Source organism: Pelodiscus sinensis, chromosome 9 (assembly GCF_052426305.1).
Source record: "Pelodiscus sinensis isolate ZL-2025 chromosome 9, ASM5242630v1, whole genome shotgun sequence".
Taxonomy (NCBI): domain Eukaryota; kingdom Metazoa; phylum Chordata; order Testudines; family Trionychidae; genus Pelodiscus; species Pelodiscus sinensis.
The window spans coordinates 39,044,847-39,062,381 of record NC_143060.1 but is presented as its reverse complement, the minus strand read 5'-3'; the positions used below and the strand labels follow the sequence as shown (position 1 = coordinate 39,062,381).

Sequence of the window (17,535 nt, the reverse complement as noted above, 5' to 3'; positions counted from 1 at the left end):
AGGTAAACCTCATTCTACGAGGACTAACGCCTAGTTCGAATTAAGTAGTTCGAATTAAGGGCTGTGTAGCCACTTAATTTGAACTAGTGGGAGGCTAGCCCTCCCCAGCTTGCCCTGGTGGCCACTCTGGGCACCACCAGGAAACTCTTCTGCCCCCCTCCCGTCCCCGGAGCCCTCAAAAGGGGCACGGTCTGGCTACGGTGCCCGTGCCAGGTGCAAGCCTGCCAGCACCCAGCCAGCAGATCCTGCATCTGGCACGGGATGAGCCAGCCACCCGCTGCCACCCAGCCCTCTGCCTCTTCCCGTGACCAGGCTGGCGGCTCCCAGGAGCCTGCCCGGGGCTGCAAGAGGCGGGCGCCCGCCTGGTCTAGTGCGGACATCGTGGACCTCATCCACGACCTCTGCACTAGGCACAGGAAAGTGGCCGTCTAGGGCAGGATAGCTGCCAGCCTGGCCACCCAGGAGCAGGTTTGCATGAAAATCAAGATGGTCCAGTGAGACCCCTGACCCTGAGCTTAGAACGGCTGTACTGGGATGGACCAAAGATCCATCTAGCCCAGTAGCCTGTCTGCCGACAGCAGCCAACACCAGCTACCCCAGAGGGGATGGACCGAAGACAATGACCAAGCCATTTGTCTTGTGCCATCCATCTCCAGCCTTCCAAAACAGAGGCCAGGGACACCATTTCTATCCCCTGGCTAATACCACTCCATGGACCCAGCCTCCATGAATTTATCTAACTTCTCTTTAAACTCTGCTAATTCAAACTAGTTTTTAGGTCTAGATGCACTAGTTCGAATTAGCTCAGTTCGAATTAACAAATTTGATTTAAGTTAGTTTGAATTCATGCTGTAGTGTAGACATACCCTAAGAAGCATATGACCTTGTGTGAACTGTGATTTTTTTTTTTAAGGTTCACAACTTGGACAAATTTGGGTGGATTTTTACAGTGATGCCAACAGGCACATCCCTAAAACAAAAACTATCCCCTGTCAAATTTGAAGTCCCTGCTCAAAAGCATGGGGGACAGAGAGTACAAAGCTTTCTAAAAAAAAGTCACCAGAATTATTTAACAAATGTATTTTCCCATAGCTTGGTTCTCAGAAATGTCTGAACCAATTTTGGCCAAAATTTTTCAAAAACATTAAGTCTGAGGAAGATATCTGGCATGGAAATTTTCAGGTCAAATCACTGAAGTTTGGTCAAGTTATGAACTGGATCAGAGCTACTGAAATCAGAAATGTTGGGCAATCTCAGTAACATGAAGTTTTTCCAACTCTGCTTATAATCAAATACTTTAAAAAAACACCTCAATTTACTGGCTGCCAAAACAGAATGTAGCATTTTACATAAATGGCTGATCCTTTCTTCTAGCTTCCCAACTTCAAAGGAAACAGACAGTAAGTGAGTAAGATAATAAACCAGGCACAGTTCTTTGGGTCTTATAAAAATATCTAAATGCAAATCTGAATTCTACTGACAAAATGAAACCTAAAACATCAAAGTATTAAAGATATCCAGAACAAGAATTGAGCAAAGCTCACTAGTTTATGTAATCATGAAATTTATAGGGTCGATACAAAATTGTAATTAATTATATAGAACTGTGTATTCAAAAATTTCTCTCTCAAAACCTAAGTACTGAATGCATCACCTATACCAAGAACCAGAAGATTGTTAGAGGCTAGAACACGTTTGTGTGTGCACTGCTCAGGGAATCTCAACTGCTTCCTCTGATGGGTTCTCATATGTGCTCTTGAGCCCGCATACCAGTGTACTAGAAATAAGAATGCTGAGCTATATAATGGAAAAATGCAGTAATTATTATAACAAATGCTAAGATTGAATTTCTTTGTAGACATGGTTTGTTTGTTTGGAGGGCAGGGGAGGGGAGGGTGTCAGTTGTATTTCTTTGTTACTTTTTACAGAAGTTACAAGAAGACACTTCTTCCTCAAAGCAACAGGTTATCTTTCCTAGCTGAAGAAAAGATGGATACCACAAAGATGAAAGGAAGCTGCAATTTCATGACCTGCTTCAAGTGCCAAGAAAGACACAGATCCTGTTCCTGCTGAAGTCAAGAGAGAAGCTTCCCTGTTTTTAACAGGGCCAATATCAAGTCCTAAAGATTTTGACATGAGGTGGGCAGGCTGAAGGGAAAATACCTCGGTTACCAATAATGGAGCAAGTTGACAGACAGAACAAAAGGAAGGATGATTTGGGGAAATTAAAAAAAATGTATGCAGACAACAACTTTTGATCATGTGTGTATTCTGACCTATTACTGTTTTTACTATTTATATAGTAAATTTACAGGGAAATTACATTTGCACAGGAAAACTGAAAACAACCTAAAAGATAAAACATTAAATAATAACAATAATTAATCATAATAAAAAAGACTGCATTCAATGAATTAGGAATTGGAAGGGAAGTTTGAAAATTAAAATTATACCTAGAAGGGAAGTCTCCTTCGCAAATGCTGCAGCAATAGCTGGGTCCAATGCTGGTTGTCCATCCCCAGATGGAAGATCAGGTCGAGTGTAGTCCCTACTTTTATCATTGTTGTACTTCACATTTAAATTCACCAATTTGGAAAAATCAATCCGTAGGGTACAGCAAGCATTATAAATATTTTGTCCATCTAATGCCTGAAAGAGGAAAAATGTATTTAATAATATACACTATAGCTTGGTCACAACAGCTGAAGTCTGATAAACATGAGCATCCATTTGTGGTTATAACTAAAATTATTTAGTTTAAAACCCAATAAAGCTCAAAGTTCAAAGTGGAAGCTTTTTCATTTCCTTACGTAGCAAATTTTGCATAGCCAAATGCCTGGAAATTTATGGAAGCCTTTTAGTGCAGCAAAACTGGGGACCTAGTTTATCAGATCTAATACAGTCATCTTCCAAATAACCACTTTTTAGTACAGTACAACCAGTATGTCACGTGAGTATCCGGATAACACTCGGTTATCCAGCATCTGTCACAGATGGCAATATAATTCCTCCTTCAGTGAATAGGAACAATTCCAATAGTCATCCAGCATCATTTTTTGACACATTTTTAGAGCTTGCAGAAGTCAAGTTTGTAAACTTGTGGCAGTAAAGTTTCTTTGTATTGTATTTCTGTATATACATACCATTATCGGATATTCTCTAACTCTGTGGTATCCAACCAGTTCTGAAGCAGTAGCCACTAAAGTGAGCTAGCCACGCTCAACTGGCCAAATAGCCACATGTGGCTAGTGTGTTAGACACCACGGATTTAACCCAACCTGCAACTATGGCTAGTGTACATTGAAAAATTCATGAACCACGAAGTAAGGCTCAAGTAACCAGCATACCTGATTAACTGGCAACCCAAATTTCCCATGAATGCTAAATAACAAGGCTTGTACTGTATATGGTATTTGATATATTTTACATTATTTCAATGAGTTTCACTATACCTGGTATTTAACTCAGGTACTGCAAAGTTTTCAAAAGTTAAAACCACAGTGAAGCATTATTTTAAAAGGGGCACTAGAGAGAGAAGATTAAACAGAAGTAATTAAAATGATATGTAATAAATGTAAAGCTCCATATACTAAAGAACGGTTACTTATCTCGTAACTGTGATTCTTCGAGATGTGTTGCTCATGTTCATTCCAATATAGGTGTTTGCGCGCAGCGTGCATGCACCATCAGAAGTTTTTCCTTCAGCAGTAGCCTTAAGGAGACCTTCCGTCCCAGCAAGTCAGACTTTTTGGCCTCCCTGTTCTTAGGGGTGGCAGCAGGCTCCCTTTGTCTCTCCCTTTGATTGATGGCTTGCACCCCAACGAGCCTGGGGGAAGGTGAGAGAAGAAGTGTCTGTTACCCTTGGGTGACAAAGTACCTCCTTTCCGCATGCTTATCCATTGGAGGAATGGAGGCGGGGATTTGCCACAAGGCTTTGGAGATTTTGGCGACTGTTTTGTTGACCAGTAGAGCCACTCTAGAGGGGGTGTCGGAATGCAGAATATCAACAGTAGGATCCAAGTTGTCGGAAACTTTCTCTGCTTGAACCCCCAAGCTTTGGGCCAGGTGGCGGCAAAGGTCCTGATGGACTCTTGCGTACATGGAGGGCATAGACGGGGTGGAGTTGGCTAACGCCTCATCCGTGGAGGAGGACAATGACCCCTTTTGGACCTCACCAACAGGGGCATCCTCGAGACCTGGATCATCCAAGGTGTCCATGGACGAAGAGGGGGGAGGTTGGTTCACTAGAGCCGTGCTCCCCCCTGGACCTGGGGACGACTGGCCCGGAGATAGAGAACGTCCCGAGGTGGGGGACCTGACAAGAGGTGTCGCCGACAGAGGAACTCGCGGCCCTGAAGAGACAGAAGCCAGTCTGGGGGGGGTCTGCACCCTGGTTCTGGTGATAAGCCCAGGGAGTCCAGAAGGGCCATTGCCCCGGAGGCTGAGGTGGCCATGTTTCCCCATGGGCACCAGAACCGGCTGAGCCCACTGTTGCTGGTACCGGAGCAGAGGTCTACGGTACTGGGAACCGTGCTGAGAGCGGGAGCGGCACCACGAGCAAGACCTGGAGGCCCTCGAGGACTGAACGGATTCTTCCTCGGAGTTGTACGAATACTCCAAGGTGGACCAGGGTGGTGCCGACGTGGATGCCAAAGGAGTTGTGGTGCGCCAAGACATGGACTCTGGCTTGCCGCGGTGTCGAGGAGGCATGGCTGTGCGGGGGTCCTGCATGGAGTTAGGTGCTCATGGGCTCTAGGGCGGTGACGGCGCTGGGTGATGTTGCCGTACCGCGTCCGGTGCCGTGTCTTTGGATGGTACCGGGGGTGTTGGTGTCTCAATGTCTGGTGCCACGTGTGGTACCATCGGAGCCAGGCAACGTCTGCCCTTATGCACCATGTCTTCATCGCCCCAGGCGGCAATTGGTGCTGAGTGTCCTCGTGTCACCTAGAGGATGCTAGAATCGGAGTGGAGGGGCAGGGCTCTATTAGAACCCTCGCTGCCTCCAACGCCTCCAGAGTGAATGGCTCTGGGAAGTCCTCCAGAGGGCTGATGTCCCCTCGCTGGGAGGCAGGCCCACTCGACCTAGAAGGATTGGGCTCGTCAGTGCCACATGTCCCACTGGAGGGCGCACGCCTAGGTGGGGACCGACCTGTTAGGCCGCCTTTTCTTCTGAGGTGCCGGCAATTGAGAGCGGTGCCGGGGCCCCTGCAGTGATGGAGAGGCACGGTGCGTGGAACCGTCATGCACTGAGGCTGGTGTCCTCTGGGATGCCGGAGCCAGTCAGAGCGCCGCTTCCATGAGGAGGATCTTAAGACGCAACTCCCTCTCGCGTTTCGTCCTGGGCTTGAAGGCCTTACAGATTTTACAGGCTTCCGTAAGGTGTGCTTCTCCCAGACACTTTAAGCACGATGAGTGTGGGTCACCGCACAGCATAGGCCTATTGCACTTTTTGCAGGGCTTAAAGACTTGTGGGCCGGGCATGCCCTGCTGCGGGCTCACGGCATGCCACGGCGCGGAGCAATCAACAGAAAACAACAAAAAATTGCAGACACTTAGCTGAAGATTAACTAAAGACTGAAGAAGAACTATGAAGACAATGATCACGTTGAGGAACTGAGGGTTGTTCCAATGAGCGTCACGGCGGTAAGAAGGAACTGAGTGGGGGAGGGGGCCAGCAGGCAGTAAGAAGGAACTGAGTGGGGGAGATATACCGGTGTCATTCCAGGGGGCTCCCTGCTGGCCCTAAGGGTACTGCTGAGAGAAAAACTTCTGATGGTGCGTGCACGCTCCGCGCACACACCTATATTGGAATGCACATGAGCAATCACTTGAAGAAAAAGTGGTTATGTGGAGGATCACAGTATTTGCTGTGTTCTAGTAGGATGTTTTTTATTCTGTTGTTCAACAAAAGCATCAACACCACTTAAATGATAAACAAAAAAAGGAGATCTGCTACCCCCTTTTAAGACAATGCTTTTTAAAAAAGTATTTATGGTTACTAGGATTGTTAAGTAGCGATTATTTACTAATCGAGTAGTCGATGGAATTTCCATCAACTATTCAATAAGCACTTCCGCGTTCTGCCTTTGAAATGTACAAGAGCCCCAGCGGGGGCTCTTCAGCATTTCAAAGTGGAAGCACCCATGTGGAGTCCTGAGTCAATGGCACTTCCCGCTGGCCCTGGACTCCACACGGCTTACCAACTTTGACATGCAAAAGAGTCCCACTAGGGACTCTTCTGCATTTCAAAGCTGGCATGCCGCACCGAGCCTGGGGTCAGCTGGGCACTCCCCCGCTGGCTGTAGGCTCAGTGCAGCACTGCCACTTTGAAATACCAGGTGGAGCTCGTGATCAGCTAGGGACTCTATCTAATAGAGGGACTCTATCTTAAAGGGGGAGCGACTAGCAGATTATCCTGTTGATAGTTTGTTTTTGCTTATCAGATAGTTGACTATTCTTTTACATCTCTAATGGTTACTGTGATTTAAGATATGATGTAGTGGCATTCCACTTAGGTATGTTCATGCTCACTGCACCAGAGCTAGAAAATTTTGCCTAGTAATTCCTGCAGAGGGGTAGTGCTTGCACCTTGTGGCCATATTCCCTACTCCATCTATCTGAGGCATTGCCAACTGAATCCCTCCTCAGTTTCTTCATACAGAATGCCTAGACACTAGACTACAATGTACAGGGGATGGTTCTCAGAATACACATCTGCATCACATTTTTAACCCCCTCTTCAAGTACAGGAAGAGATATTCACTATACAGGCAGTCCCCGGGTTACATGGATCTGACTTACATCGGATCCCTACTTACAAATGGGGTGAGGCAAGCCCACACTAGCTGCTTCCCCCCAGCAGACCAGGGAGACGCGGAGCGGCTTTTCTCAGCAGACACCTCAGCTTGAGAATAAAGGACTGAGGGAAGTGAGGTGTGGGAGAATAAAACTGAGCTCTGGAGAAATGTTTGGCTAGAGTTTCCCCTACAATATGTACCAGTTCCGACTTACATACAAATTCAACTTAAGAACAAATCTACAGTCCTTATCTTGTACGTAACCCGGGGACTGCCCGTATAGGTGATCACAAACAGTACCCAAAAGTGAATGCCAGATGTGTGTTTTCAGGCCAATTTACTTTCTATTAGACTATATCAATGTAATTGTTGACTATATAGCGTGGATTCAGATGTTTAACTTTCATGAAAACTAGTGCAATGTTACTTGCATTGTTTTCACTGATCTATTTCTTTCATAATGTAACAAACATTTATATGGTAAATACTGTTGCAACTAAATTACCCATCAAAGAAATCTTGTGAAATGATAAATGAAAGACTTAAGAGCTTTAACAGAAAATGCTAATTTCAAGCAAGTGGTCATTATGAATATCTGATTCCTTCAATTTGTGGAGTTTGTCCCCCTAGGATGCACAGAGTAATGTTTGGGGGAAGGAGAGCTGCAGCTGGAGTCCAGACCAGCTCCACTCTTGGCCCTGGCCCCAGCCCTGGCTTCTGGCCATATACCCAGGGATATGCTCTCAGCTGCAGCTGCCAGCCTCACACTTGGGGTCCCAGCTGCCCACACCACACCCAGGATCCCAACTACTCCCTTAAACTGCAGCAGCTATGACCCCAGCTTTGACCCCCTTACGCCTGTACAGGTCCCACCTCCTAGAGGTGTGGCCCCTCTCCTGGCTCTGTGGGGAAGGAGGACTGTGAGCTAAAAGGTTTGGGGATCACTGATATATACAGTCAGATTAAAAGTCTGTGCATTTCCTCACTCACTGTGGATTCTGGACTCTAGATAAGTGATTGACTATTGATTGACATGATACTCGTTTTGATGCAGAACTACCACAGCCTGACTACCTCTTGATGCAGCATCCTGAAGTGTGCTCCTCTTTGCTTGTTCACATAATATATTGTGGTGATACTATCTAAGCAGATGAACCACTGAGCTCAATACGGTCCAGAAAAACATGACTTTGCAAAAGGCCTGAAGTGCCAGCACACTGATATGCAGTAAGGATTGATGCCGTGTGCTTGATTTTTCAGCAGCACCAATGTGCTCCACAGTACTGCATGGAGGCATTGGTGATAATAGACCCGCTCGGTAAGGACCAGACAAAGAGGCCCTGACAAACATTCTCTGGAAGTGTCCGCCACTGCTAGATGTGTAGGAGCAGTGGAGGAAGATAAACCAATCTGTCCAAGAAGTTGGATGCTAAACTGTCCTGAGCCTCATTTGAGAGGCAAAGATGCAACCATGCAAACTGGACCACTTGTGTGCAAATAGACATGTGACCCATGAGACTCAAGAACATCCTAGCTATTGCTAAAGGCCAAGACTGCAGACAGAGGGTATGTCTACACTGCATGCCTCTTGAGAGAGGAATGCAAATGCAGACTAACGAAATTGCAAATGAAGCACGGATTTGAATTTCCTGCACTTCATTTGCTTAATCGCAGCCAGCCGCTATTTTGAAATACACTATTTTGAGATAAAAACGCTGTTTAGACATGGCTATTTCAAAAGAAGGTTTTTTTCTCAAAATAACCACGTCTAAACATAGCATCATAATCAGCTACAATTAGCCAAGTCCAAACCACAGTAACATGCCACAGAATAGAAAGGATATTTAAAATGAGTAAAGCTTAATAATAATCTGATGACTATGGGCTGAGGAAAGAGTTACCTTCAACTGGCTTACAACAGACAGAAAGAGCTGCCAAATTAAGAGACATGCAATTAGTCTTTAATCCAGAAAGACAAAAGTAGTCAGGCACTTATGGAAGGCATTTAAAAACATCCATACACGCCAGTTTGTATTTTCAACTTAGAATGGTAATTCCTTGTGACATCCATTTGAAAGTGTAAGCACAACTTGAAGCACACAACTCAAAAACTCTACCTCAGGAATTCTGTCTCGCCAGGAGAGAGGCAGTCACAGAGCACAAGGCAATTTGATTTTAAAATTATCACTTGTAACTAGGGTTCCTCCTAAGCTAAGTGCCTGTGTAACCACAAAAGAAATTTTAGGCCCACCCACCTCGTTTGCAGAGCTGTGAAGCAGCTGTTGCTACCACTCACTTTCCTGCTGGAACGGAAGGTGAGTGGTGTTGGTGCCAGCCTGGTGGGTTCTGGCTGGACTGCATGGTGGCAGGTGGCTGCTCCCCTCTGCTTCGGCTGGAGCCGGGTGCAGTGACTCTGTCCCTGCTGGAGAAGCCTCACGAGAGGAACGCATGGTGGCTGTCCTTCCTTGCTCTGACTGGAGACAGGGTGCAGTAAGGCTGTCCCTACTGGGGCAGCCTCGGCAGGCAGAATACCGCAGCTGGCTGGCCAGGCTGCATGGCGGTGGGTGGCTGCCCCCCTTTGAGGGTTTAGTTTCAGGGCACAGAACGGCTCCCTCACATATCAAACACCTGTACAGTGTCTTTCCTTCAAGCCTAGACCACACTGCATTGCCCAAAACTCCTCTGAAGGAGGCACTGTGTGTAAAAAAAATCTTAACCAATGATGTGCTGCAAACAGTCAAGTGGTGAACTTAAGTTTCCTGCCCAGTGGTCAAATAAGAGGTCAGGAGCAGTCATTCAGTGTATGTGGAAATAAGTACAGCATGAGTATAGCTATCTAGTGACAAGTTGCAGAAAGGTAAATTAATTTTGAGGTGGTTGTGTCTCTTGGCTAGAGTTTAGGACTTGTAGGCAGGTTGGAATAAAAGTATCATTACATGCTTTCTGAATGCTTGTCTAAAATGGATCTGAAATCTCTCCCTGATGATCTATGTTAAATATAAATATTTTCCTTTAGCTTTCTGGAAGGGAATACACTTAGAGGTCTAAAAAACCTGCTATTCACTACTTCAGAAGTTAACTATATCTTATTTTTGTTAAAAGTAAGGATTTGTTTCAGGTGCTCACATTTTTTCTTGGTCTATGTACTTTTGACCAACATATTGATGCTCACTTTACCAGTTGTCAATTTTCAAAAAAACTAGTCTAAGAGAATATTAAAATTCTATATACATTTAGTCTAAAAAGCTAAGATTTCCTGTATTTCCTGTTTTTCCCCTTTTTTTGAAATTCATATTTTGAAAACTTTACCTGTTCCAGTTGCATTAAGCACTTAGAAGCCAGAAAATATGCATTAGAGGCTTGGAGACACAGCTGGGAGGAAAGTGTAGGGGCTGGGATGAAGGGTGCACTATGCAGAAATTAGGGCCAAAGGGGCCATAATGCAGGGCTAGTGGTAAAGGGTGCACAGGATTGAGGTGTAGGAGTTGGGGCGCCCTGGATACAGGAATGGTGGGAACAATGCTGTGTAGGAATGAGACTGGATGCAAGTCTGGATGGTTTTCAGGGTGGGTGAGGGGGTGCAGGGTCATTCACCTTACTAATTATCCCTTGTTTTAGTATTTTTCTTACATCATTTAAACTTTATATATAGTTTTGTTAGTAACTGGTGGGTGCCACAGTGGTACACATCTGAACAAGCACACAACGTCAATATTGGTGCACAAGACAAAACTCACTCTGCTCACAGATGGAAAATCTTAGAGGGAACACTGCTTGTAACCATAATTATTTAATAGACTCCTTGCAGTAGACATGAAAACTGTAATCACTTGGGGCAGCATGGGGCACCAGGAGCAGCAATTACCATAGTGAAAAGTATTTCAGCCACAACAGGTAAGGCATTTTAGAAATCACAGCTCAAAGAATTAAATAGAAGAGTAAGAGAGAAATGAAAATTATGAAATGCACAGACCAATCAAAAACCCCAAAGTAACACACTTTGCAAGCCGTAAAAGAAGTAACAACAATCCCTCATGTATGTGTTGAGTCGGGAGAGGAGAGTGAAGGACAGTTGGCATTTGTGAGAATGACAGACACACACAGTGTGTAAAGTGACAGAGATCTGCATCGCCAAGCTTCCTCCATCCCCTTTCTCTTTGTGTGGAGATAGGGTACAGGAATGGGGAGAGGAGGGTCATCTTGACATCAGCGCCCCCTTCTCCCTCCCACACTCTGCACAGCAAGCAAGAGGCTCCCAGGGGGCCAGCTCCAAGGCAGAGTGCAGGAGCAGCCAGGCAGTGGGTGATGGGGCAACTGAAGTGCCAACTCTTCGTAGCTTCCCAGCCAAACCAGCCAGGATCACCTATCAGAGGCTCCAAGAAGTACTGGTAGATTCTGATCTACTAGTTGGTGACCACTGCTCTAAGGTGCTGCAGGACTATTTGCAGTTTTAAAAGTTTTTCAGTTACAGACTAGTGTGGCTACCCCCTGAAACTTTCTAGCAACCCAGTAAGCCACAAAAGTGTTGGTAATTGTAGGCGTAATAGCCTAGCTGGCAGAGGACAGAGACCGTATAGAATCCAGGCCGGCAGATGCAGTAATATCTATTGCCTGTGGAGGCCTAGACACCAGCCAAGCCAACCGATTAATCCTAAATAGTTTAAAAGATCTCTCCAGCTCTGTGCTCACTTCATTGGTCCTGCTTAGAGCAGGGGGCTGGAATTGATGACCTTCTGAGGTCTCTTCCAGCTCTATGATTCTATGATTAGATATAACCAGATATTTGGACCAGAGATTAATTGGATTGCTAATTAACGGAACTAAATTAAAGGAATTAGAAGACCTAGACTGAGGAATAGAGTATGCTTTAGCCACCACTACCCAGGGGATTGTAAGAAACCTATAGCTGGCTGGGTTCATCCAGCCCTTATGGAGATGGTGAGTTCCCATCTACCTCATGCCAGGAATCCATGAGAATCCAGAGACCTACCTGGACACGCCATAGTATAACCATTTGACTTTTAGCCCCTCTGGGCATTCCTCACTAGCCAGGATGGTAACCTCCATCACTTATTTTGAAGGTGTGCGTGCCCCCCCCCCCCACACACACACTCTCCCGCATCCACTCTGATAAGGAAATTTTATGTACCTGCTCATATAACATCATGACGAATCTGTTTAGGTTTGAAGTGGTTGTCACAGAGAAACAAATGAACACCGAGCTGGTCCAAATAAACGGTACCTACTGGTGTCTGACCACCCAGACAAACCATTCCATTGAACTAAATGGAAGGTCCTGCCCCTCTCCATATCCATCCTTGTACAGAACAGCCCCTCGCCGGGCGATCCTGACTGTTGACAGGACATGGCTCTACCGCACTTCGACAATGACAGGTAACCTAACATGGGATTCTGAATAGCATGGAGGAAGTAAGTACCAAGAGCAGGGGCTGCTGGCCCTGCAGGCAGAGATCAAGGAGTTGGTGGCTGACGCACAAAGGCATATCAGGATTGGCCGTCTGAGGTACACACAGACAGGGAAAACCGTGAACCATGCCAAAACACCTTACTCTGCAGCACTCAACCAGACAGTAGAGGTCAAACCTATAATCATGGGCAGCACCTTTATTGGTGATACTATACCTGGGGGATGGATTTGGGTAGTGTTCTGCCAAATTATGTGGAGAGTTTAGATTATAACATTTATAATAGTGCTGGTGCTGTGCTGGCGCATCCAAAGTAAATTAAAAAAACCCTGAAATTGTTGTATTTAACCTGGCGGGTTAAAGTACCCTAAGGTCAAGAGGAGGGAACTTTAGGGGTAAACTGAGGCAGTCCATGGTATCTTGCTGAGAACTCAAATCCTAAATTTAAGACAGGCCTGGGAATACAGCACAGCAGTTAACTTGACCCTGGTCGTCCTGGCAACCGCATTCCACAAAAGGGCCTCACTTTGATATGGCTGGATTGTTTTTCACTGTCTGCTTTATTCCTAGAAAATAAGCTAGGATCCCAAAGACTGTGCCAACCCAAGGCAACATTACTCCCACGGTAGACATGTTATATTTCCAGCCAACAAAATGACCATTCAACATGCCTTTATTTAGGTTGGCTTATTTAGCTTGTTACGAATAATTATTTGTATTAGTGATAATATGTTTAATTGGTGATGGGTGGGGATCCTGTATAACCTTCATATTTTATTGGCTTATGTGCTCATAACGTTTCCGCCGCTAAACCTATCAAATCATTTCCCCTCCACCCATCTGTTGAATATATAATCTAATGTATGTTTTGATTTAGCTAGTGCTCCACCAGGTTAACCTCTGGTGGGTACTCTACCAGCTGTGTGAACCAATAAATCCTCTGCTTGTTTTCACCTGCACCCAGTGTGTCCGGAATTATTCCCTACAGTAATGACGTGGTCCAGCAAATTCACAGGTCAGGTTCTTAGCATGCTGGACTAGAAAGGTTCAAACTGTAGTACCATATGGAGAACTCCTTGATCCAGGGACTACTTGTAGCATGTGTTCTTCTCCAGGAAAATGGGAAGTCCAAGACAAAGATTACTTTTGTATCTACTTTGTTTCTGACTCAGATGCTGCAATTCACAGCACCCTGCTTGCTTATACAGAAATAATATCCTATTTTTAAAAAGATCATTTTTTTTAGAATTTTAAATGTTTGAAAAGCATTAGTCCATTTTAGGGCAACTACATTTTTTATATATTATAAGTTACAGCCTCAAATGGTCTCTGCGGGACACCTAGGGACCTAAGAGATGCCAGAACCATTGTATTAGCTCGCTATTTGGGGGGGCTCCTATATGACAGTATCCTTGAATTAGCCCATCATCCAGAAAAGAATACACATGCACTCCAGCCTGGCTCCAGGTTGGCCCCAACTACTATAATTAAAATACAGAATATTAATAGTAGTTTAAATATCAATACACAGAACTGGCAATGCTCTATGAATCCAAAGATATGCCTACACTGTAATTAGATACTCAGAGCTGGCCTGTAACAGCTGACTCATGCTCAGGCTAAGGAGCTGTTTACCTGAGATACAAACTTTCAGGCTTAGCTGGAGCTCAAGCTCTAGGACCCTCATCAGGTCTACCGCATAAACCCAAACATCTACACTGCAATTAGGCAGCCCCTTAGCCTACATACATGAGCCCAAGCCAACTGGGCTGGGAACAGCCTTGGATGTCTAACTGCAGCATAGACATCCCTTAAGACAATTACTGTCATTGAAAAGTATCCCTTTATGCATGTTAGCATCTGAAAGGCATCTGTAAGGTCCAGATGCCTTCCTCTAAAAAGAGGCGTGATAGCTTGGAGTACATCAGAGTCTTGTCTCAGTGTTTTTTTCTCTCTGCTCCAAAGTATTTTGCATCATTTTGTTTAAGTTGAAGGTGAGCAAAACTTCACTTCAGTCACAGATACCCTGATTGAATCCAAGCTGGTGATAAAAACATAGATCAGCATAGCCAGAATCTATTCCAAGAGGAAAAACTGTTAAGTACCTTCCCATAACTGATGTTCTTTGAGATGTGTTGTTTATCTCTCTTCCAATTAGTTGTCTACACGCATACATGCATGATGACCAGAAGATTTTTCCCATAGAGGTGTCCACAAGGTCAGCCTGGGCACTTCCTGCTGTCACACCTTCATGCCACCAAACAGATAGCTCTGCCAGACTCATCCCCTCCTCCTCAGTATTTTCTTGCCAGCTACTCCAATGAAGAGATATAAGGATGGATATTGGAGTACACATAAACATCACATCTTGAAGAAGAACAGTTGCGGGAAGTTATGTAACCATTTTTTCTTTTTCAAGTATTTGTTCATGTGTATTCCAATTAGGTGAAAGTAGGAATAAGAGATCCTCCAGAAAAGAGCTTATTTTCCGGAGGATCGCGTCCAGACTGGCGCTTTTCTCTGGCTTATCTACAAGCTGGAAAAAAGCGGCAGCCATGTTAATGCAAATGCCGTGGGGGATATTTAAATCCCCCGTGGATTTGCCTATTCCAAAGTGCTACATTAGCATCCCTATTACGGAATAAGGGCCAATGTAGACACAGCCCATGTGGTCATTCCAACCTGGGTGGAAAGCCAATATGGCTGCCAAGTGTACCTTTACTGAAAGGAGAGAAAGCCTTTCTGGTTTCAAATGAAAAAGTCTAGAATGAGAAGGATTTGGGCCGGCATCTGAGGGGAGTGTTGCTGAGTCACTCAGACTGAAAACTTTTGCCACTTGGCTAAATACGTGACTCTGGTTGAAGGCTCTCTGCTACCAAACAGAATTCACTGAGCTTCCTTGGAACATGACAATTCTGTAGGGTTTAACCACAGAGCTTCCACATTATGAGGTGGAGTGACTTGAGGTTTGGGTATTGAGTTGGCCATGGTCCCGCATCAGGTGGTCTGGAATTATATGTAGAATGACTGGTGTCTCCACAGCCATGTCTAGGAGAAACATGTACCACAGCTGATGGGCCCAAGCCAGGGTTATCAAAATGACCTGCATGTGTTTCCTCTTCATCGTGAGAAAAAACCTGTGTAACAGAGAGATGGGAGGGAATGCATACAGAAAAAGGCCTTGCCAATGAAGAAGGAACGCATTAACTATGGAGCCTCTGCTGTGGTTCTGGAAAGCGCAGACATGATGACATTTCCTGTTGAGGTGAGTGGCAAACAGGTGAATGAGGAGAATGCCCCACTTTAGAAATCTCATTCTGTAGCTCTTGGGCAGGGCGACCATTTAATGATTGTGAAAGGACCTGCTGAAGTGAGCCACCAAATTGATGAACACCCCAGGGAGGTAGGACACTTGCAGGTGAACTGAATGTCCTGCACGAAAGTCCCAAAGTCTCAGGCATATGCCTCCCCTGTTTGGTGATATCGAGTATTACCAACATCTTGTCAGTCACAACCACTACACAATGACCTGCTAAGTAATCCCAAAAGGTCTGACATGCCAGCTGTACTGCCTTGATGGGGAGGGAGAGAGTGCCTATACCACAGACCCTGTGTTTGGAGACCTGCAAAGTGATCTCCCCAACCCTATTCTGAAGCTTCTGTGACTAATGTTAAGGATAGCTGGGGACTTGGGAACAGGATCCCTACACAAACCTCCTGAGGGCTGAGTTACCACAGGAGAGAGCCTAATATTAAGTCTGGTAAAGTCATAATCTTGTCCAGATTGTCGCGTGCTGGTCAATACACTAATGCTAGCTATGACTGGAGAGGTCACTGTCTTAATCTGGCATGCTGTACTATGTAGATGCACACTGCCATGTGACCTATAAGGTTGAGGCAGTTCTTTGCCGTGGCAATGGGGAACTGTCTGAGATCTCTTATAATGTCTGATATGGCCTGCAACTGGCACTCCAGGAGGGAAGCTCTAGCTTGGGTTGAACTGAGAACTACCCCTATAAATTCTAACCTCTGAACTGGGGATAGAGTGAACTTCCTGTTTATGTGAATGCTGAAGGTTTGTCTGATGAGCCTGAGATTGGACTATACCTGTTCCCTGGAATGGCCTTTGATCAACCAATCGTCGAGATAAGGGAACTTTTAAATTTGGTATTTGTGCACAAATGACCACTGCCATGCATTTTGTGAACACTCTGGGTGCTGAAGACAGGCCAAAGGGAAGGACCATAAATTGGTAGTGTATCCCATTTACTACAAATCAGAGGTATGTCCTGTAGGAAAAGGCAACTGAAATATGGAAGTATGTGTCCTTAAATCAAGGATGGCATATCAGTCTGCTAGATCCAGAGAGGAGATAACAGAGGCCAAGGATACCACACAGAGCCTCAGTTTTCTTAGAAACTTGTTGAGCTCTGTGTCAGGGTGTCTGCCCGCACTGACCCTTTAAGGGTAAAACCCTGCTGAAAGGGGGTGCTACGGGACTGAAGGAGCTAATTCCCAAGTGACCAGCAGGAGGCTCCTGTAGCAGCGAGGCATGACCAATTACAAGGCCCCTCAGGTCTAGTGTAAGTCTTACACCACCACTGGCCTTTGGTAGTAGAAAGTATTGAGAATAAAACTCCTTACTCCTGAACTCCCAAGGAACCTCCTCCACTGTTCATAACAAGAGGAGCGAATGCACCTCCTGGACCAAGAGCTGCTTGGGAGAAGGGTCCCTGAAGAGGGATGGGGAAGGGGATTGGGAGGGATGAAGGGACGAAAAAAGGATAGAGTATCCTCTCTTCACCATGTCAAGAACCCACTGATCTGATGTGATACGGGCCCAAGCCTGGTGAAAAGGGGATAGTTTTGAATCCAAGGTAAAGGGGGTGGGATCCAGTTGTGAAACAGATATGCCCTCCTTGACCACACCTTCAAAAGGCCTGATAAGGGCCTGATGAAGTTTTGGTCTGGCCAGAGCCCTGACAGGAGGACTGGTGAGGCCTATTCCTGACACCCCTGTTTCTAATACAGGAGCTTTCCTGATAGTTCTGAGTAAAGAATCGTTATGGCAGTTGAGGTCCGAAGTGTCTACACTGAGTCACAGAGCTGTAAAGACCAAGGGACTTAAGTGTTGCCCTCGAATCTTTGAGGCTGTACATATAGCCTTTTGTCTTTCTTTTCAAAAAAAGGAATGGTGCCCTCAAAAGAGAGGTCTTGAATAATCTGCTGCACCTTGTATGGCAGATCAGAGGCCTGGAGCCACGAGGCCCTCCCCAGTTGCCATGACTCTTGCTGCTGTGTCAGCGCTGTCC

The 17,535-nt window shown here is 45.4% G+C and overlaps 1 protein-coding gene across 5 annotated transcripts in view; it reads right to left on the bottom strand.

Annotated features, from left to right (window-relative positions):
• PTBP2 (polypyrimidine tract binding protein 2) overlaps positions 1 to 17,535 on the bottom strand; it is a 121,748-nt gene that overhangs the window by 22,911 nt on the left and 81,302 nt on the right. For all 5 annotated transcript variants that reach the window (XM_006114126.3, XM_006114127.3, XM_006114128.3 and 2 more), the window contains one exon: positions 2,454 to 2,649. In XM_006114126.3, coding sequence (XP_006114188.3) covers positions 2,454 to 2,649 — 196 coding nt within the window. The remainder of the gene's footprint in view (positions 1 to 2,453; positions 2,650 to 17,535) is intronic.